The sequence below is a fragment of the Dromiciops gliroides genome, chromosome 1 (genome assembly GCF_019393635.1).
Source record: "Dromiciops gliroides isolate mDroGli1 chromosome 1, mDroGli1.pri, whole genome shotgun sequence".
Taxonomy (NCBI): domain Eukaryota; kingdom Metazoa; phylum Chordata; class Mammalia; order Microbiotheria; family Microbiotheriidae; genus Dromiciops; species Dromiciops gliroides.
The window spans coordinates 602,123,362-602,145,959 of record NC_057861.1 but is presented as its reverse complement, the minus strand read 5'-3'; the positions used below and the strand labels follow the sequence as shown (position 1 = coordinate 602,145,959).

The 22,598-nt window shown below is 45.4% G+C and overlaps 1 protein-coding gene across 2 annotated transcripts; it reads right to left on the bottom strand.

The window, feature by feature from the left end:
• Positions 1–288: 288 nt before the first annotated feature.
• On the bottom strand, positions 289–21,623 carry LOC122735974. Of its 2 annotated transcripts, none has more exons than XM_043977907.1 (5): positions 21,421–21,623; positions 15,195–15,665; positions 8,454–8,597; positions 2,821–2,911; positions 289–1,901 (listed from the first exon to the last, which is right to left on the bottom strand). In XM_043977907.1, the coding sequence occupies exons 1-5, from the start codon at positions 21,473–21,475 to the stop codon at positions 1,676–1,678; spliced, it is 987 nt and encodes a 328-aa protein (XP_043833842.1). In that variant the 5' UTR covers positions 21,476–21,623; the 3' UTR covers positions 289–1,675. The 2 variants fall into 2 exon arrangements, with proteins under 2 accessions (XP_043833842.1, XP_043833843.1); XM_043977908.1 differs by having other exon boundaries at positions 15,207–15,665.
• Positions 21,624–22,598: the final 975 nt, after the last annotated feature.

Below are 22,598 nucleotides of genomic sequence, written 5' to 3'. Positions count from 1 at the left end.
TTAACCCCTTGAGGGTAGAGATTGTCTTTTTTTTCTTTTTTCTTTTATTGGGTATTTGTATTTGCATCTCTAAAGGTTAACATAGAGCCTGGAACATAGAAAATACTGAATAGGGGCAGCTAGGTGATGCAGTGGATAGAGCACTGGCCCTGGAGTCAGGAGTACCTGAGTTCAAATCCAGACTCAGACACTTGACACTTACTAGCTGTGTGACCCTGGGCAAGTCACTTAACCCCAATTGCCTCACAAAAAAAAAAAAGAAAGAAAGAAAAAGAAAAAACTGAATACATGGTGTGTTTTTTGTCTTTATTCAAAGTAGGAGAAACTTGGCACCTTCCTTCCTTCCTTGTAGTGAATGAAAGCAACCCATGCTCAGATGTCCTAGGCAAGGAAAATGCTTCTGGAGTGAAGGCACAGTGCTCCAAGAATCCAGTCCAGTGATCATGGCATTGTTTTAGATGAATGTTGGGGGCCCTCCTTTGAGCCAAAAGAGGGAACTGTTGAGTGTCCCATTTTCCTTCCAGGTTAGGGAAGGGACCTAAGGAGCCATTCGGGACAGACCCAAGATGCTATCTCTCCTCCCCCCTTCCCCATCTCTCCCAAAATGTTTTGCACAATATAATTTCCACCTTTCTGAGGGAGAGCTATCCCAGAACCTTAGAAGTGGAAGAGAACTTATCAATCACTTAGCCCAGCTGTTTTGTTTTATAGATAAGGACAGTGAGACTCAGAAAAATGAAGTCTTTAACAGCAGGTCCTTAGAACCACAGCTTTACTCTGAGTAGCCACAGAGTTCCCAGACACATCTCCCATCCTAAGGCCCTGGCATCAGCTTCATAAACAAAGGATAGTTTAGTACTTTAATCAGATACCTAAGATATATAGAAGGGACCTTAGAAGCTATAGAGTCCATAAGAAACCAGTCACATCGAGGTCATAGCTAATAAGTGTCTGATGTGGAACTTAAACCCAGGACTTGCTGACTCCAAGCTCAGTGTTCTCTCTACTGCCGAGGTACATGTGTCCTGCATTGATTGGTCATGAAGTATGTCACAAATGAGTCTTGTAGGAGGTCAGCTGATTTAGAATCCATTTCAACAAGAATTTATTAAGCTAAACAGCTGATGTGACAGGTATCGTTTTAGGAGCTGAGGACACAAAGGGGAAAAAAAAGGAATAAGGCTTTCCCTGAGGTAGAGGAATTGGAATGTAGAATATTGTATATACTCCTAGATATAGTAGCTGTGTTGGCTAGTTAAGCTGAACTGCTTTTTTTCTCCCATCTTAAGATCTTAGTTACAAGGAACAGTTTTCTAGGCAGGGAAGCAAGGAGTAATATATTTGCAAATAAAGTACAAAGAGGTTTCAATAAAAATGAGAATATTTTAACAAAAGAAAGAGTCTCTGTCCCCATAGAACTTACATTCTTTCAGAGAAAATTATGTGTACATAAAAAAAATTAATTACAAAATATATATACAAAGTAATTTCCAGAGGGAGGGCACAGGTCTAATAAACTCTGTAGTCCATGATTTCTCAATCTCCCAGGAGGACGAAGGTCTAAGGTGAAGGCACAGATCTCATAAGCACCAGGGCCCGTCCCTTCTCTCTCCCTCCCTCATTGCAGAGTCCAGGACAGGACTGGGCACAAAGCAGGCCCTTGATGTTGGTTGGACTAATCATTCAGATGGCCAGGACTGTCAAAGAGGGGGGTGATGCTGCCATCCTTCCATTCGATGAGTATTTCCCCATGCTGTAGAGATGGGCAAAGGGAGATGGGTAAATTGGGAGTTCCTGGGCCTCCCTGGCCTAGGGATAGCTCCCCCTTAGGGAGTAATGTGGCCTTTGGACCATTCTGGGAGCAGTTCTCTAGGGCTGACAGTGTCTTCTTTTTCCTTTTCCTGCAGGTCAGGAGAAAGAACAAAAGAAATTGGTTATTCATCTCCATCAGAGAGACTGCCACTTTCTCTGGACTTTGAGGACTGTTCTCTCCATATGTAATAGGATGATAGCTAATACATAGTTAGAAACTATCATCTAATTCCACCCATTCTTTCTCATTTTACAGATAAAGAAACTGAGTCCCTGAGCAGTTAGATGGCTTGCCCAAAGTGCCATAAATGATAGAGCCAGAATTTGAACCTAGGGCCTCTGGTTGAAAATCTAGTACTTTTTCCACTGTCACTCAATAGAGTGTTACATTCCTCCTGATTTAGAGTGATAGAAATTTGTTCTTTTTCTTCCTTTCTTTTTATTTTGGTCATGATTTTTCTGAGGGATGGGCTGGCAGCAGCCTCCAGACTAGAAGACTTTGATGGGAGGTAGACCCCCCCCACACCCTGCCCCAAGCCATGTGTCCCTGTCATCTCAGCAGCAGCTGGAAGCCCACTACTTTGGAAAGTCTCTAAGGGCGATTGCAGAAGAGCTCATCCCTTCCAGGGGAGCTACTGTCTCTGGCCTTTGGAACCACTTCCTGCCCTCCTTGCACACTCACTCCACGTGGCCATCAGCCATCCAGCTCCTTCATATTGCCCTCCTCGCTGATCATGATCCCCTTCCCCAGTCACAGTGCCCTTTCCAGGCCTCACCCTCCTCAGTGCCTGGTGTCTGGTATCCCATGTCTTCAGGGTACCACTCTGTGCTAAGGGCATGCCTAGCTAATATGATGCTGGGAGGGGCTTTGTGGATCATCTCGCCACATCTCATCATTTCCCTGATGATGAGACCAAGCCCCAGAGCAATAAAATGCCTTGCCCAGGATCACAAAGAATGTATCTGTTGGGTGAAGAAGGATGAAGGTTACATTGAAAACACACTGACCTGTTATAACAGATATTGAGGATGAGGATGGTGACTCCCAGAACAACGGTCAGTGGGCCCAGAACCATCATCACCGTCTTCCAGTTTGCCCCTGAAATGGGAGGCCAGTTAACAAACGTTGGGAAAGAGAGGACGGAACCTTCCTGCCCCAGGGATGACCTATGGCAAAACTGCAAGGATGGTGAAGTATTCCTTTGACTCCCTTCATCTTTCCTTGAAATGCCTTCCTCCCTCTTGTGGTGACTTTCCTTGGGCACTCAGAACCTTCTACCTGCTCTTCCACAGCTTTACAATCAATCCCAGCATCACCAATATTCACTGCCTCTGAGCTCTGATGGGATCATTTCCTCATCCCATTAGTCCCTGTTCTCGACATTCACAAATGAAATTGGAAGAGATATAAGAAACTTGTTTTAAGTTGACACAGTAATGATGAATAATGGCTTAATATGTCCTTCCAGGGAATTTCTGGTTGCACAAAGTAGAATGCCTTAATCCAACAGAATGAAGCTCTAATAGTGGGATTCTTGAGGACAAGTCAGTTAGAAAGAAGTTTGGGGCTTGGAGAGAGGGATTTCTCAATGTCCCTCACATCAGTGCACATAACTCCCATTCAAATGTCCCCTTCACACCACACAGACTGAAGCTTCATCCCACACCAAGAAAGAGCAAACACAGATATTAACTATAACTGTCTTCATCTATCATAGAGTACAAAGAAGCGTGGATGATTATTGTTTGTCTAGGTTACTGAACCTAGAATACAATTCTCAATCCACTAACTACAGCCAGGCCTTTCCTTTCAGGACCAACACCTTTTCTCAGAGGACAAACCTTGCTAAAAAGAGAGTCACCTTTTTGCTAATAGAGATTTTGTTCTCTGAAGTCTGAAGAGAGATTTAAATCTGGAAGCAAACCTTCTTCAGTTTTTTGGTAGTGTTCAAGTCTTCTGGACCATACTGTCCACAGGGTTTTCTTGGCAAAGATAATAGAATAGAGTGGTTTGTCATTTCCTTCTCCAGGAGATTAAGGCAAACAGAGGTTAAGTGACTTGCTCAGGGTCACACAGCTAGCAAGTGTCTGAGGCCAGATTTGAACCCAGGTCTTCTTGACTCCAGGAAAGGACCTTAGAGATTATCTAGTTCAAATTCTTAATTTTACAGATAAGGAAACAGGTACAGGAAGTGACATTCTTGCAGTTATACCACACCAGTAGTAAATAGCAGAATCAGGATCTGAACCCAGGTGCCCTGAGTCAAAATCTAGCACTTTTTCCAGGAAACTACTTTTCACTGTGGACAGCTAAGACTTGCAGTGGATAGAGCGTTGGGCCTGGAGTCAGGAAGACAGTTTCCTGAGTTCAAATCCAGCCACAGACACTAGCAGTGTCACCCTGGGAAAGTCTCTTCATTGTATTTGCCTTCATTGTATTCTTCATCTGTAAAATGACCTGGAGAAGGAAGTGGCAAACTACTCCAGTATCTTTCCCAAGAAAACCCCAAACGGGGTCATGAAGAGTCAGACAGGACTGAAAAACAACTGAACAACAAACTTTCATGCAGAAAGGGATGATGGGTTCATGGGTCTAGACTTGGAGAGCACCTTAAAAACTGTCTAGTCCAATTTCCTCAGTTTACAGATGATGAAACAGAAGCCCAGAGAGAGGGAATTGTCCAAGATCACAGGACTAGTAAATAACAAAGGCAACATTCGAACTCAGATGATCTGACCCCAAAGCCGAAGAGGTGGCGTTGACGTCTCTCCCAGGCCCTACCCCCACCCCCAGTCTACTTCTCTGTGGACAGAGGAGGCAGATTTGATCATCGGGCCATCTTTGTCAAAGAGTGGGAGCTTATGCTGTATCTCAAATATAGTCAGTATAGGAACTGACCAACCTTGCAGCACTCTCCTAAGGCCAGGGACCATTGTCCAACCCACCATTTCTTTTGACATGCACTGTTGGTCTCATGGGGAGAAAGGTTCATCTCCTTGTTACACTGATCATGAATAAGTTTATCTTCTATAAGGAACAGGGTTATAATGAGTTGCTATGCCAACCTCAGTTAGGTACAGAATTATATTAAGCAATGAATGGTAACATTTGAAGTTTAATGAGAGAGATGTCAAATTTTACTTTAATGTTTATGTTCCTTTAAATAAACTGGGTATGCTTTTGTTCACAATGAGCAAATTAAGATTAGTTCATTGTTATGCTTTATTATTTTAATGAAGTTTTTTAATAGGAAAAAACATAATTGGGTAGAGGTCATGTAACCATTGTGAATAACCCCCACACCTTTGACAGGTGGTCCCCCATGTCTGGAATGAACCCTCTCCTCAGCTTGACTTCTTTGTATCCCTGCCCTTCAAAGCAAAAAGCTCCTGTCACTTTTTGTGTGAGGCCTTTTCTATTCTTCCCAGTTATTAGCACTCACTCCTTCTTGAAATTACTTCATATTATTTTGTATTTGTTTATTTGGCAGTTGGATGGCTCAGTGGATAAAGTGCTGGGCCTGGGGTCAGGAAGGCCTGAGTTCAAATCCAGACTCAGATACTTACTAGCTGTGTGATCCTGATCAAGTCACTTAACTTCTGTTCACCTGGGTTTCCTCATCTGTCAAATAGGGATAATAATAAAGCACCTACTTTCCAAGGTTCTTGTGGGAACATAATGAGATATGTGTAAAGCACTTTACAAACATATAAATATTATTATTTCATATGTGTTACTTCCCATAGGAGAATAGAAATTCCTTGAGGGCAGGGACTGTTTGATTTTTGTCCTTATGTCCTCAGAACTTAGCATAATGCCTTGCACATAATAGGTGCTTAATAAAAGTTTATTGAATGGAATAGGATGGAACTGTGAGCTAACATATGCTCCGGGCTTGTCCATACTTATGGGAAGTCTAGCTATTAGGGACACAAAGACAGGGCTTGGGTATCATGACTATCTAAGGAGTGTATGGAATTCATGAAAGAAAGAAAGAAAGAAAGAAAGAAAGAAAGAAAGAAAGAAAGAAAGAAAGAAAGAAAGAAAGAAAGAAAGAAAGAAAGAAAGAAAGAGAGAGAGAGAGTCACACTGGGCAGGATTCTATTTTCCAGACGAAAGAATTTAAACAAATGAAATCTGATCAAAATGTGTATCAGGCACAGCCTTGACAGAGCTAAGAGTGAAGCAGTAAGAGCAAGTAGGGAGGTAGAAATATTAGTGGGGGAGGGTGTGTTCCAAGGGACACTAAGAATCTTGTGGGAGTTACAAGGGGTTGGGATGGTTGGGGGCAGGGTTACACAATAATGGCAATTATAATTTTATTGCAAGTATGGCTAGGTTTCCCAATGTGCTCTTGTCAAATGATCAATTAAGGTGACATGAAGACAAGGTGACTAGAAGACACAGAAGGGAGGATTAGAGGAAGAGTAACAGGAACCAAAGTGGAATTTTGAAGGTGAAAGAGATGAAGACAGAGGGGCTCCTATGCCATACCAATTGCTTCTGTCACTCTAAATTGTCTTCCTGTTAGACTATAAACTCCTTGAGAATAGAGATTATTTCATCTTCTGTATCTGTGTCCCCAGTGCCTAGTGCAATGCGTGGTACATAGTACGGGGCTTAATGAATGCTTATTGATTTATTGATGACTGTTGGTCCATATACCTAGACCCTGAATTTGTATAGGGGAGTGGGAGAATGGGGAGTGTAGAATCTGAGCAAAGCTTCAGATTAGCAAGCAGCAACTGCTTGCATGTACCTTCAAATTCGAGTGGTCACCCATATAATAGGTCAATGCCACATAGAGTTGTTATGGGCCCAGAGCACCCCAGAAGAACCTACTCCTTGAGAAACTAAACCAAAGGACAGACACACCTAAAGAGATAAGTGGAACCAGATAGGACTGAGCTAGCTCCAGGACCCCCACCCTTCATTCTAGTCGCTTCCAACCCTGGGGTGATAAGATTAGGTATGGCTGCTTCCTTTGTGTTTGGAGGAGATGGCTTGAGAGGTCTGTAGCCACCCCTCACCCAATTCCCCCATCCACCACCAGTGGGGGATGGTCCTCCTTCACTAAGGGAACTTTCCACAGTCAGATGGTCACCCCCATCAGTCCTCTATAAAAGTACCTGCCAGTCTCCTGCTCGAGGAGATTGGTATCTCAGAGCCACTCTCTCTGTGCCATGCCTTTCTCCCCATGAGAAGTCTAAGGTTCATGGTTTCCCTTCCCTTCCCTTTCCCTTCCTCAGCCCTGAAATAAACTACCATCTTATTCTAATTGCTTTTGTGTGCAAGAAGGTGTAATTCTTTAAAGAGGAATTCCTAAGGACTCCAAACCCCCAACCCCTATCCTAAAACCCCTTCCCCATTTTCTCCATGACAGAGTCTATCTGTAAACTGCACTGTTTCAGTTGAGAGGCCAAAAATGCACTGACTGCATGAGTCACTCCAAGGGACTGGACCCTATTGCTCTATTGATTTTTATCTAAGGGGAAAAGTCCTGGGGTAGAGGTCTTGGTAGCTTCCCATGGGAGCTGATGGAAAAGGAAATGAGGTTCTGAACTTTTTGACTTGACTCTCAAGCAGGATCATGGGCTGGAGGGAGACACTCATGCTGGTTGAATGAAGTTTGCCTACCTTATTCATTCTTCATTCATTCTGATTATTGGTTTATACAATAAGCTTTATAAGTAGACCAATGAATCACAGTCAGTAAGGAGACAGGTATAAGTGGTGGGGGTTGGCACCTTATACTCATAGACATGTAGAATCATAGCTCAAATGGAATAAACCCATTGGATGGCAGCTCCTGAGCCAAGTATAAATTTACACCCCACCCTTAAACTAAGGAATATTTTGGCCCACAAAAGAGGAACAGCTAAGGGGAAAGAGGCTGCCAGCTTGGGGGTTGTGTCACAAAGTGCCCTCTGGCATTGGGTTGTACACAGAATACACAGTAGGTAAGAAAATATGATAGACAGTACCTGGTCCTTACTACTGAGTAAGTCAGATGATGTCTGAGACAGCCATAGCAGCTACATCTTTTGATTGCAAGCTGCCTGCTGCCTCCCTTACCCTCTCTTTAAGCTTCCCAAAGTTCAGGGCATGAAAAGAACTCTCTTATTTACTATGCTCTAGGAAATCATCACCCATCACCTGGTGGCAGCTCCCTGAATTATAGCCCCGGAGACCCAGGAGGAAATAAGCAACCTCTTGACAACTAAAACATTTAAAAATTTGACAAATGTCACATGCAGACACATAGAAAACCATGTACTCAGACTTAGGTAGATACTTGCCTACCCTGTGTCATTTGGGGCTGCCAGAACAGTGGTTCTGTTTGCTTTTATCTCTGTGATATTTACAGGTCTGTAGGGGAATTTAATCTGAATCTTCCATTTCAGCATCTCAGCACTATGCTCCTCTAATCACTGTGCACCAGACCCAACAGACTGAACTCATGCTCTAGAAAGGAAGGTGGAAATGCTCTGTGTCCCAGGGAAGGTCAGGATGCATCCCTAGTTAGATACACCCGGGATACAATGATTCAGAAAGTAATCCGTTTATCATGGAAGGTCCCAAAGTCACACAAGCTACTCATGATCCAGGTAGCAGATGGGGCATGGAAACAAACACTCACCTCTTTCTGCCATCTGGGGTCCCTCCACCCCTGTTGGGGAAGCTGTGTGGCTGAGGTAGCTAGAGGGAGTGACATTTGCTGTTTGTACAGAGTCCCATGAAGACAACTCCTCCTCATTACGCTCCAGAAAAGCAGTGGTTTCAGCTGGGGAAGGAGACAGGTATGAGTGGTGGGGGTTGGCACCATATACGCATAGACATGTAGGATCATAGCTCAAAAATGCCTCCTGCAAGGAGTCTTGGGTCTCCTTTGGGCTTCTGCTATTCACCCACTCCCAGAAGGGGCCCCCAGCCTCATTTTCCCATCCTTCTTATTTTGGAGATCTCACCCAATCGCATGGATTCAAAGGTCACTTCTATGCTAATGTCTACATATCCATTCCTGGTTGTGAGAAATGGGTAGTTGTCTCCTTTCAATGTGGATATAACAGTCAATCATACTCTTCCTGACCTGTTTGTAGGACAAAGGTCTCAGATCCCCTCCTCCCCCTCAGGTTAGCAAGGTCACATGGTTCAAGGAGCCCTGGTCTCAATTAGGTCCTCTCCAGAGTTCTGTCTATATAAGGAAGTATAAGGTCCACTCCTGAGTTATGCCCATACAAGGAAGAGGGGTGGGAATACTCCTTTCCGATTAGCTAGTTTTTTCGTGTAGATTGTAACCCTGACCAGTGATGAAAAAGAGGAAGGTCCATTTGCATTAGGGACTAGGGTATAAAACAGGGCCTGCAAGCCCCCTTTGGGGCACCCACTAGCTGCACACTAGGGTGCCTCCTTCTCATGAGAAGAATATAAAGCCTTTGTCACCTCTCTGCTGAGTTCCTGAGAATTATTGAGAAGAGGATGGGTTTTTCCCTCACACTGGTCTCTTACCTGAGCTCCAGCCCTGATTCTATAGCTGCCTACTGAACTTGGGTGTCCCACCAAGACCCCAAATGTCTACATATCTATTCCTGGTTTCTTACCTGAGCTCCAGGTCTGATTCTCCAGCTGCCTGCTGAACATCTTGGGTGTCCCACCAGGAACTCAAATGTCTACATATCTATTCCTGGTTTCTTACCTGAGCTCCAGGTCTGATTCTCCAGCTGCCTGCTGAACATCTTGGGTGTCCCACCAGGAACTCAAATGTCTACATATCTATTCCTGGTTTCTTACCTGAGCTCCAGGTCTGATTCTCCAGCTGCCTGCTGAACATCTTGGGTGTCCCACCAGGAACTCAAATGTCTACATATCTATTCCTGGTTTCTTACCTGAGCTCCAGGTCTGATTCTCCAGCTGCCTGCTGAACATCTTGGGTGTCCCACCAGGAACTCAAATGTCTACATATCTATTCCTGGTTTCTTACCTGAGCTCCAGGTCTGATTCTACAGCTGCCTGCTGAACATCTTGGGTGTCCCACCAGGAACTCAAATGTCTACATATCTATTCCTGGTTTCTTACCTGAGCTCCAGGTCTGATTCTCCAGCTGCCTGCTGAACATCTTGGGTGTCCCACCAGGAACTCAAATGTCTACATATCTATTCCTGGTTTCTTACCTGAGCTCCAGGTCTGATTCTCCAGCTGCCTGCTGAACATCTTGGGTGTCCCACCAGGAACTCAAATGTCTACATATCTATTCCTGGTTTCTTACCTGAGCTCCAGGTCTGATTCTCCAGCTGCCTGCTGAACATCTTGGGTGTCCCACCAGGAACTCAAATGTCTACATATCTATTCCTGGTTTCTTACCTGAGCTCCAGGTCTGATTCTCCAGCTGCCTGCTGAACATCTTGGGTGTCCCACCAGGAACTCAAATGTCTACATATCTATTCCTGGTTTCTTACCTGAGCTCCAGGTCTGATTCTCCAGCTGCCTGCTGAACATCTTGGGTGTCCCACCAGGAACTCAAATGTCTACATATCTATTCCTGGTTTCTTACCTGAGCTCCAGGTCTGATTCTACAGCTGCCTGCTGAACATCTTGGGTGTCCCACCAGGAACTCAAATGTCTACATATCTATTCCTGGTTTCTTACCTGAGCTCCAGGTCTGATTCTACAGCTGCCTGCTGAACATCTTGGGTGTCCCACCAGGAACTCAAATGTCTACATATCTATTCCTGGTTTCTTACCTGAGCTCCAGGTCTGATTCTCCAGCTGCCTGCTGAACATCTTGGGTGTCCCACCAGGAACTCAAATGTCTACATATCTATTCCTGGTTTCTTACCTGAGCTCCAGGTCTGATTCTCCAGCTGCCTGCTGAACATCTTGGGTGTCCCACCAGGAACTCAAATGTCTACATATCTATTCCTGGTTTCTTACCTGAGCTCCAGGTCTGATTCTCCAGCTGCCTGCTGAACATCTTGGGTGTCCCACCAGGAACTCAAATGTCTACATATCTATTCCTGGTTTCTTACCTGAGCTCCAGGTCTGATTCTCCAGCTGCCTGCTGAACATCTTGGGTGTCCCACCAGGAACTCAAATGTCTACATATCTATTCCTGGTTTCTTACCTGAGCTCCAGGTCTGATTCTCCAGCTGCCTGCTGAACATCTTGGGTGTCCCACCAGGAACTCAAATGTCTACATATCTATTCCTGGTTTCTTACCTGAGCTCCAGGTCTGATTCTCCAGCTGCCTGCTGAACATCTTGGGTGTCCCACCAGGAACTCAAATGTCTACATATCTATTCCTGGTTTCTTACCTGAGCTCCAGGTCTGATTCTCCAGCTGCCTGCTGAACATCTTGGGTGTCCCACCAGGAACTCAAATGTCTACATATCTATTCCTGGTTTCTTACCTGAGCTCCAGGTCTGATTCTCCAGCTGCCTGCTGAACATCTTGGGTGTCCCACCAGGAACTCAAATGTCTACATATCTATTCCTGGTTTCTTACCTGAGCTCCAGGTCTGATTCTCCAGCTGCCTACTGAACTTGGGTGTCCCACCAGGAACTCAAATTCAACATGTCCAAGGTTGAACTCAACCTCTTCACTCTCCTGAACATAAAGAGAAAACTGTCCCTCCTCTCAGGTTCCATAATTCTGTTGTTGATACTACAACTTTCCCATTCACCTAAATTCAAAACCTTAGTCATCAATGACTTTCCCTTCACATCCAATCAGATTCCAGGTCCATTCAATCCTACTTGCAAAATATGTCTTGTACCAGTCCCCTTCTGGCTCCTCCCTTATCTTTATGGCCTTTTGACTGGACTATTGTAATAGCTTCTGATAACTATTCTCTCTATTAGAAAGGCTCCCCATTCTAATCCATCCTTCACAGTGATGCTAGAAATACTCCTCCTAAGGCACAGGTATAACCATGCTAATTCCCTGCTCAAAAAAATCTTCATTGCCTCTCTGTTGCCTCCAGGCTAAAATGCAAACTCGCTAACCTGCCATTTAAGGTCTTCTATAATCTGGCTAAGGCTACAAATTACAGATGAATTACTCATCTGCATCAGTGAAGAGAGTTTCTACTCCAGAAGTTCCTACACTGATTAAACCATAGATCTGAACTGTCAAAAAAAAAAAAAAAAAAAGAGCTGGGCGCCAGGAATGCAATGATGAACAACACCATTCCATTCTGCTCTTGTGCTGTCAAAGGTCAGCTACAATGTCTAGAGAAGAATGTCTCCCTTCCAGAATTAGCCAGACCCCTGTGCCCAGAGGGCCAGGGTGTCCCTGAAGCCTTCCCTCTGCAAGGGAAAATCCTTGCCTACACCACTACTTTCTTGTTCCCAGGTTTCCTGGGAATCTTGCTGCTGGCACTTCCTGGAAATGCTCTTTCTTCTGACCTCTATCTCTTACTTACCTTCTTTCTTTCTTTCTTTCTTTCTTTCTTCCTTTCTTTCTTTCTTTTTTTTGGTGAGGCAATGGGGGTTAAGTGACTTGCCCAGGGTCACGCAGCTGGTAAGTGAGGCCGGACCTGAACAAAGATCCTCCTGACTCCAGGGCTGGTGATCTATCTACTGTGCCACCTAGCTGCCCCCTGTCTCTGCTACATTTTTTGTTTGTTTGTTTTTGTTTTTTGGTTTTTTTGGTTTTTTTTACAGGGCAATGAGGGTTAAGTGACTTTCCCAGGGTCACACAGCTAGTAAGTGTCAAGTGTCTGAGGCTGGATTTGAACTCAGGTACTCCTGAATCCAGGGCCGGTGCTTTACCACCGCGCCATCTAGCTGCCCCTTGCCCCCTGTCTCTTAGTTTCCTTCAAGATTCAGCTCAAATCCAACCATCTACAGGAGACCTTTTCCAGTTCTACTAGTTGCTAGTGCCTTCCCTCTAAGATTATCTTCCATCTGTTTTGGCTACATTATATATACCTAGTTATTTGTATGTTGTCCCCTGCATCATAATGGAAGCACTTTGAGGCTAGGTACTGGGTTTTTGCCTGACATATTGTAAATACTCAATAAATGCTTTTGGGGGGGGCGGGGCAATGAGGGTTAAGTGACTTGCCCAGGGTCACATAGCTAGTAAGTGTCAAGTGTCTGAGGTCGTATTTGAACTCAGGTTCTCTTGAATCCAGGGCCAGTGCTTTATCCACTGCACCACCATAAATGCTTTTTGGTTAACCGAGTATACTAAAGTGCTCTTTCTTTCCATGCAGGAGGTAGAGTGGGGTGTGCTGTAAACTCTGCATTGCTCACACCTAGGTTGCCCTCTGCTCAGAACTGTACATGTTCCAGAGAAGCAGACCTTTCCACCAGACTCTATCCCTACCTGCTCCTTATCCCAGAACTGACCTACTGGAGACCTAGAGTTTCCCTTCCCACTATTGCCCTGGGCTGAGGTGCATGATGACCATCACTATCCACTGTGTCAGTGCCCTGAGGCAAATCTGCAGTTTCCCTCTCTTGCTTGGGAGAGAGAAATGGAGAAAGGGAAGAAAGATAAGGCAGGAGAGAGATGAAGTCATGGACTTATAATGGTGAATGGGAGGCCCCCAGAGCCATAAGTAGGTGGAGAGAAGCTGGCACCCCAAAATGTCTTTGATGCCCAGCACCTACAGCACCGCCTCAACACTGCCAAGAGTGAGCCTCTTCAGTGAGGTCATTTTCTCCCTGGTAGACTGAGATTTCAATTTGTACCCAGATCCTGGAGCCCCCTGACTCTTGTGCATTCTGTCACCTAAACCAATCTGTATAACTCCTCTGTACTGTTTTACTTTCTTACTTTGATTAACTATCACTCACTATTCATGATTATCTTTTGTGTAATGAGGGTTTTGTGGGAGGGAAGCTAAACTAGCTGAGATTGAGTTCATTATTATTGTCCAGGTCTGGGGCAAGACTATTGCCCCCTGAACCCCCTAAAAAGAGGGATCCATTTGCATGCTCCCCTGGATTGCAAATATCTGGTGATATTTTATTTTGAATTTTATCTAATTCTAGCACAACACCCCTCTTGAAAACAGGGCAGGGAAGTCATGATTGCCCATTCATGGCTGTCCTCCAACTCTCCACAACATGGAAGTGAGGTAGGACATTCCAGATCCATCTATATATGCATGCCACATGCAAATCACCCATGCTTATATTGAACAGTCCATCTTTTAAAGATATATCATTTTGCTTTCACAATAACCCTGTGAACTAGGTTATATTATTACCCCCATTTTATAGATGAAAATACTGAGGTTCAAAGGATTTATGTGACTTGTCCAAGATCACACAGTTTGTAAGTTTCCAAGGCAGTATTTGAACTCAGGTCTTTCTTATTACAGGTTTAATGCTCTATCCATTCGGCCACCTAATGACTAAAAGGAAAATGTCATGCTTTGTAGGAAGCTTGACCTTGGAAAAGAGCTGAGAAAATATACCTCCCTCACTTCCTTGCAGAGAATGGGGAGCTAGATTGAATATACCACCAGTCTCACATCATAGATGAAATGGTTTTGCTGAACTGTTTTCCCCCCTTATTCTTTGTTACAAGGAATAACTTCAGGTATGGGAGGGAGCGGGGAATATATTTGGAAAGGAATCACGGAATTTGAGAGTTGGAAGGAATGTAAAAGCAAAATATATCAATTTTTTAAAAGCATCCTTCATTTCAGAGATAACCACATTTAAATGAGGAGCTTTGAAACATCGAAGTGCCTCAAGACACAGAGAAATGAAGCTTTCGAATTTCCAAGCACAGTGACAGCTGGTAGAAGGCTTGTTTGAGAGCAGGGAAGGTTTCCTGGTGCCCTTCAGATTCTACAATATAATCAGCTCCCCTTATGCAGAGAGCTGGGCCTATTCCCCATAATATGCTCATTCTTTTCTTTTATAGAATGTTCCCCACGAGGTGGGTAGTGTACGTATTATTCTTCCTATTTTACTGATGAAATACCTGAGGCTCCAAGCAATGAACCCATATGCCCAAGGTCCCTTAGACAGAGCTGGGATGCGTGGGATCCTCTCCCTCCTCACAGCCTGACTTTCTTGGCATCCTTCAGATCCCAAATAAAATCCCACTTCTCTGGGAAGCCTTTCCCAGTCCCCCTTAATTCCTGTGCCCTTCTTCAGTTACTTCCCTCCTCTTTATCTTGTAGAAACCTTGTCCATTCATAGTTGTTTACATGTCATCTCCCCCATTAGGCTGTGACTCTCCTTGAGAGCAGGGACTGTCTTTCGCCTTTCTTTGTATTCCCGGCACTTAGCAACAGGTCTGGCATATATAGTAAATGCTTGTTGACTTGACTGGACTCAGATCTCTTAACTCCCAGATGGAAGGATGCACTTTCTACCTCACCACACTTCCAAGAGCACGTTCATCAGGCGGGTCTTACCATAGCTCTCACCTCTGTGCATGATCGGCTCCTTCTCAGGACTCTTTTCCCTACCCCCTGGCCCAAGGGTCTCAGAGCAGACATTGGCCATTCCAGGCACTGCCTTCCAACGGCTGAACTTGTCCTTCCGACGAAGAACAAAGATTTCCTGGGCATTCAGCTGTCCATGGAGGTGGAGACCGAGGCCCTGCAGGCTCAAATGGCCCTTACGGGAGCAACCCCAGGTCTGGTGGAGGTGGTTCCCACAGTGGCTCAGTTGGGCCACAGCAAACTCCCGGGCCTCACCTATGGCAAGACACCCAGGGACATGCAGGCTGAAAAGGGCTCGGCTGACTGGGTCCCAGCCCCATTGCTGGGGGCCAGCATCAGGGTGGCAAGTGACCAGTGAGATCTGCTCCCCACCTTGGGGGTCCACCTGCAGACATGCATCCAGCCCAGGGTTATGGATCAGAAAGGCCTGGGCCCAGGAACCTGCAGGGGAAGAAGAGAAAAAAATGTGGGAGGCCTATTAATATTCGGTGAGATAGAGAGACCTAAAATGTGGCTGGGGATGGGGGAATGAAGAAACAGGTAGATGGATGAGTTGATGGTTAAGAGGGCTGATGGCCCTGGGGCCTCTTTGTGTCCCTGTGAAGGTTAAAGTCCAGTTCAAGTCCCATTTCCTCCCTGACCATCCCATGCAGCTCATGATGACTTATTTTTCCTTCTTGGACCTCCTAGAAAGTCCATATAGCACCTGATCATTGATGCCAGTTTCCTTGGCTAGATTATATGCATATATGATATGCATTATATAAGACCCTGTCTTATGCCTCTTTGTTCGTCCCAACACCCAGAGCACAGGGCTCTGTTGTTGCTCTGTTGTTACAAGTTGTTGCTGACCATGATATCCATTATGATCCAGAAAGCTCAGTGGTGCAATGAATAAGAGCACTGTGCCTGGAACCAGGAAAACCTGAGTTTGAATCCTGCCCTTAAACACTTACTAGCAATGTGACCCTGGGCAAGTCACTTAATCTCTGGCTTCCTGAGTTTCCTCATCTGTAAAATGGAGATAATAAAAGCATCTATCTGCCAGCATTGTTATAAAGATAAAATGAGATAATATTGGTAAAGTGTTTTGCAAACTTTAAGGCATTTTATAAATACCAGCTTTTCCTCCTCCTCTCTCTCCTCCTCCTCCTTCTCCTCTTTCTCTCCCTCCCCCTTTCCCTCCTCCTCCTCCACTCCCTCCAAGATAGAGGGGCACAAGCATGTTATCCGCTACATGCCCACAGACACACTCACTTGTCCAAACTCACCTTCCACTCTTCTCCAACATGGACCCTGTGGAATCGAAGTTTGTTCAAATCTCACCTGAGACACTAGCTATGTGACCCTGGGCAAGTCACTTAACCCCAATTACCTCAAACATCCAGGACCATCTCTGGTCATATATCTCACCCCTGGACTCAGGCTCTGGAGGAAAAAGTGAGGTTGGTGACCTTGTACAGCCCTCCCTCATTTAAATCCAATTTAGTGCAAGTCATGACATCACCTCCAGATGTCATGGTCCTCTTTGAGAATGAAGGACAAACAACAACAAGAACAAGCTCCTTGGGGGAAGAAGCTGTTTTCACCTTCTTTGAATCCCCAGCACTTAGTACAGTATCTGGTTCATAGTAAGTGTTTAATAAACAGTTGTTGATTGGCTGATGGATATGTATACTATAGGCACAAACACATATTTGCAAGGCACGACATAGATATGCACACTTAGGTACACACTCATGGGGCTTGGGAGCCTTCCTTTCCCAGAGAGAGACCATAAAAGGAAACCCCAACGCTGTACAGTTTAAGTTCTTGGGAGGAGGCTGAAGTCAGAGGGGACACATAGGGTCCAGCCAGCTCTACAGTTAAAAATAGGTCAGCTCCCTGAGGACAAAGAGGAGCCTGGGGATGAGATATGAGGGAGGGCCAGGGATGGGGAGCGAGTGTCTGGACAATAGCAGGAAAGAGAACAGCTTGAGTTTCCATTGGATTTTCCCTCTCCTGCTGATATCCAAGCGGAAATCTTGTTGGGAATGGTTTGTGCAGCTGTTCTCTTGGGGGAAGGTTTTAATGTTTCCTTCAGATGCCTTTTACAAGAGCGGGGGGGGGGGTGTTTAGTGGATGAAGTGGAGGGGAGAACAGATGTGTGCACAAACAAGTGTATGCTTGGCCATACAGCATGTGGGAGTGTGTGTATTTGTGTGTATATGGGCACATGTGCGCTCTGTGCGGAGACCATATGACAGTATGTCTATATCTGTACGTGTGTATACATATGTATGTTTGGATGTGGGTATCTCAGTGTGTGCTCTAGGTGTGTTACAATTCCTCTAGAGCCTGGTTCGAGAAGTGCCTAATTGAAAAAAAACACAACAACTTGTAGAATCTCCAAAGTGAGATGAGTTGAGGCTTAGGCAGCTAGATGGTACAGTGGGTAGTGTTAGACTTGTAGTCATGAAGACTTGAGTTCAAATTCTGCCCTTAGACACATATGAGTTGTGTGACCTTAGACAAATCACTTATCCTCAGTCTGCCACAGTTTCCTCATCTGAAAAATGGGGATGATAATAGCACCTACTTCCCAGGGTTGTTTGAATCAAATGAGACAATACAAGTAAAGCACTTTTCTAACTTTAAAGCACTATATAAATGCTAGCAATTATTACTTTTTCTAGTTTACTAGAATGTAAGCTCCTTGAGGGTAAGGACTGTCCTTGTTTGCTTGTATCGCCAACATTCAATATAGTGCCTAAGCATAAAATATGCATTTAATAAATGTTTTTGTCTATTGATCTAAGCTGGGATTGGCAGGTGGAGGCTACAACTCAAGATTTCCATTCCCTTCTTTCCTAGACCTTAGATTGGGAATTTCCCCTGTGAATGCCCACTCCCTCAGTCCCCCTGGCCATAGGTTTGCTCCCTATTGCCCAGAAGCAGAGACCTGGACTTTCTGGCTGACGCTGGCACTTACCTGCCCATTCTGGGTAGGGAGTAATTTCTGGGAAAGACAGGTAAGAGACTAGACAGGGGAAAGTAGACCAAGGAGCAATCATAAACTGCTTTGTTCAGTCATTTTTCAGTCATGTCTAACTCTTCATGACCCCATGGAGTGGTTTGCCATTTCCTTCTCCAGCTCATTTTGCAGATAAGGAAACTGAGGCAAATAGGGTTAAGTGACCTGCCCTGGGTCATACAACTAGTAAGTGTCTGAGGCCAGATTTGAGCTCAGGAAGATGAATCTTCTTGACTCCAGACCCAGCACTCTATCCACTGTGCCACCCAGCTGCCCAAATTTCTATACCCCAACCAGCTATAATGAAAGGTACCTCTTCCTAACAGCCTGCAAGGCTGATAGCCACTCACCCCATCTTCATCTGGGAATATTTTTAATCCATTTCTCAGAGATAAGTTCCTCTCTTCCCCCCTTTTTCTCTCTTCCTCTGTTGGTCTGCCTTCCTTCCTTCCTTCCTTTCCTCCTTCCCTCCCACCCTCCCTCCTTTCTTCCTTTCTTTCTTTCATTACCCTTTAAAAATCAACTCAAGGGGTAAGCTAGGTGGCATAATGGATAAAGCACCAGCCCTGGATTCAGGAGGACCTGAGTTCAAATCCGGCCTCAGACACTTAACACTTACTAGCTGTGTGACCCTGGGCAAGTCACTTAACCCTCATTGCCCCACAAAAAAAAAAAAGAAAAAGAAAAAAATGTCAACTCAAATGTCTACATGAAGCCTTCTTCCCCACCTTAAGCAACCTGAGATCTTAACATTCTCATTATGAAAAATTGCATAGAATAGTTTCTTATCCTGTAACTAAAGTATACTGAGGGCAAGGATTGTGTCATATATAAAGCTGTGTATCTCTCCTAAAGGCCTAGTACAGTGCTCTGCATACAGTTGGCACTTTACACATTTTTTAAAAAATTGAATGAACTGGACAAAGATCTGGAAGTAGCCATGAATTTGGTGGTGAGTCCAACTTGAGTGAGATATAAGTAAGTGTAGGGGCAGCTAGGTGGTGCAGTGGATAAAGCACCAGCCCTGGATTCAGGAGGACCTGAAGTTCAAATCTGGCCTCAGACACTTGACTAGCTGTGTGACCCTGGACAGGTCATTTAACTCTCATTGCCCTTAAAAAAAAAAGTAAGTGTAGAGGAGTGAGAGCAAAGGCTAGAAAGATAGGTAGCAGAGCCTTGAATGTCAGGCTAAGTTTGGACTTTATCCAGTAGGCACCAAGGAGGCTCTGGAGGTTTTTAAGTGGAGGTTGTTGTTCAGTCGTATCTGACTCTTTGTGACGCCACTGGGGCTTTTTCCTCCCCACAGAGACACTGGAATGGTGTGCCATTGCCTTCTCCAGGAGAGGCAAACAGAGTTGAGTGACTTGCTCAGGGTCACACATCTAGTAAGTGTATGAGGCCAGATTTGAACTTAGGAAAATGAATCTTTCTGACTCCAGGCCTGGGACTCTATCCACTGAACCTTTTAAGTGAAGGAGCCAATTACTCACTCTAATTGTGATGGGTGAAAGGGACTGGCTCAGGGAGGGAGGGGAAACAAGAAGACCAGTCGGTAGGCTACTACCACTGGTCTAAGTGAGAGGTGATAAGGGATTGAACTAGGATAGTAATAGAGAAGATGGAAAGGGGCCAGGTGCAAAAGACCTTGCAGAAGGAGAATGCATAGAACCTAATGATGTCCGTACAGTCTTGGCCCATGGCGTCAGCCAAAAGTCAAGTGAGTGGGCAGTGAAGGGGGTCTGCAAGAGGCTTCTGCCTTGTGCTGCAACTTGTCAGCCCATGGTTTTGCTTTTTTCTCTTTGTTATAAGGGAAGATTTGATGTTAATGGGAAGGGGGAGGGGGAAAGGAAATATATTGGGAAAAAGACTGAAAAAAAGACTGATAATTAAAAAAAAAAAGAAATCCCTGCTCCTCCCACTCATATTGGTCTGATAGAATAAAGAACCTGTTAAATAGTAAATCAAAGAGATGATTAACTCAGGAGCTGGGCAGGACAGTGAATATAGCAAAGACAAGAAAGAGGGAATGGGACAAGCAATAAAATCATAGATTAGAGCAAGAAGGGACCTTTGAGGTCATCTAGTCTGATGTTCATTTCACAGATGAAGAAACTGAGGCCAAGGAACGTTAAATTACTTGTCCAACTTCCACAAGTTGAAAGTAGCAGAGCCTGAATGTGCAACCAAGTCATCACACTCCTGATCTAGAGATCTTCCTCTGGGCCCACATTGACAGTTGGTGATGAAGAAACAAAAGAGCTGTCTGGGCCAAAATCTGGACCTAGTACCTCAAACTGGGGATCTTTTCCCTCTAGCCTGTGGGTGGGTGGGGGGTAAGAAAAGCTGGACCCACATTAGAAAAGGGGTGGGGGAAGGGAAGCGGTGAACTAGGCACAGAGTCTGTCAGTTTTCAGAGGCCAAAGAAAGCCCAGTCCAGGACTCAACCCATTGGATCATACTGATGGAAGGGGAAGCTAAGCTGGGCACTGCCCCCAAGTCACAAGGCCATAGGGCCCAAGAATTCTGGGTCCAGGCTCCATGACCTGAAGTAGGATTTATTGAGCTGCCCACAGAATGCCAGACCATTCTGCAGAATAGGAAAGTGAGCCCATCTCCCAGGAAGCCAGGCAAGTCCAGAGGCTCAAGCCCTGGTTGTTTTCTCCTAGAATGATAGGCATCTCTGGGGGCAGGACCTCCCCCTATTGCCTGCCCTATTCCTCCCAAGTTGTCCCTTCAGATTTCCCCCATATACTCCCCCCGCCCCAGACTTTTTTTTTTTTTTTGGCAGGGCAATGGGGGTTAAGTGACTTGCCCAGGGTCACACAGCTAGTAAGTGTCAAGTGTCTGAGGCCGGATTTGAACCCAGGTACTCCTGAATCCAGGGCCGGTGCTTTATCCACTGTGCCACCTAGCCGCCCCCCCCTCCCGCCCCAGACTTTTGGGGGCATCACCCTCCTAACACAAAAGTGGCCGCAAAGTGATCTCAATGACCTTGAGAGTTTAGATCTCAGAAGCTCCTCTTTTTCCTTCCCCTGCTGCTGGCCATGCCAGTCCCTCCCCTATCCCAAACGCTAAAGGGAACTAAAGAGGTGCTGTCATGTTCTCAAAGACTCCTAAGGGTCTTTCCCAAGTCTTCCCTTCTTATTCCCCCATCCCCACTCCAAGGGGAGAGACCAGACTCACCCAGGAAGCTGAGGAGGAATCCCACCCAGATCATCTGAGGTATAGGCCACTCCATCGAACTGACAAGGGGCAGGATGATTGGGGGGATGCCCCCCTCTCCAGATGCTCCCCTCCCACTCTGGGTAAGGCCTGGGGTGGGAGGGGAGACCACGGAGCCTGGAAGTCAGGGAGTTGGGGCGGTAGCTGGTTGAGCTAGTTCAGAAACTGTGACGGGAGAGGGAGGAGAGGGAAATGTTTAGGGAGGGGGCTAGAGCAGGGAGGAAGCCTGGGGGACCGGATAGGGGAGGAGTCAGAGAACTGCAAGAGGGAGAGAGGAGAAAAGTAAAGGGAAGAGGGAAGAAGAGGAAGATGAGCAGGACAAGGAAACCAAGGAGGATGAAGGAGAAGGGAAGGGGAAAAAAGTAGAGAGGAATGGAAGAGGAAGAAGAGAAGGGGAAAAAGGCAAAAAAAGGATAGAGAAGAGAAGGGGAAAAGGAGGTGGAGCAAGAAAAGGAGGGATAAAGAAAGAAAGAGGTAGGAGGAAGAAGAGTGGAAGGGAAAAGCAGAAAAGGATAGAGAGAAGGGGAGAAAAGGTGGAGGAAGAAAATTAGGGATAAAAAAAGGAGACGGCGCAGTGAATAAAGCACTGGATTCGGGAGGACCTGAGTTCAAATCCTACCTCAGACACTTGACACTTACTAGCTGTGTGACCCTGGGAAAGTCACTTAACCCTCACTGCCCCACAAAAAAGTGGGAGGGGAAGGAAAAAAGAAGGAGGCAGGAGGAAGAAGAGAGGAAGGGAAAAGCAGAAAAGAATAGAGAGGAGAGGGGGAGAAGGAGGTGGAGGAAGAAAAGGAGAGATAGGGGAAGAAGGAAGGAGGAAGAAGGGAGAAAAGATGAAGGAAAGGTAGTCCAGGAACTGTGGCTTCCCCCTCTATCATTCTATCACTTAACTTTTTTGTTTGTTTTGTTTTTTGGGGGTGAGGCAATCGGGGTTAAGTGACTTGCCCATGGTTACACAGCTAGTGTCAAGTGTCTGAGGCTGGATTTGAACTCAGGTCCTTCTGACTCCAGAGCCAGTACTCTATCTATTGCACCACCTAGCTACTCTATCACTTAACTTTTTTTTTTTTGTGAGGCAATTGGGCTTAAGTGACTTGCCCAGGGTCACACAATAAGTGTCAAGTGTCTGAGGCTGG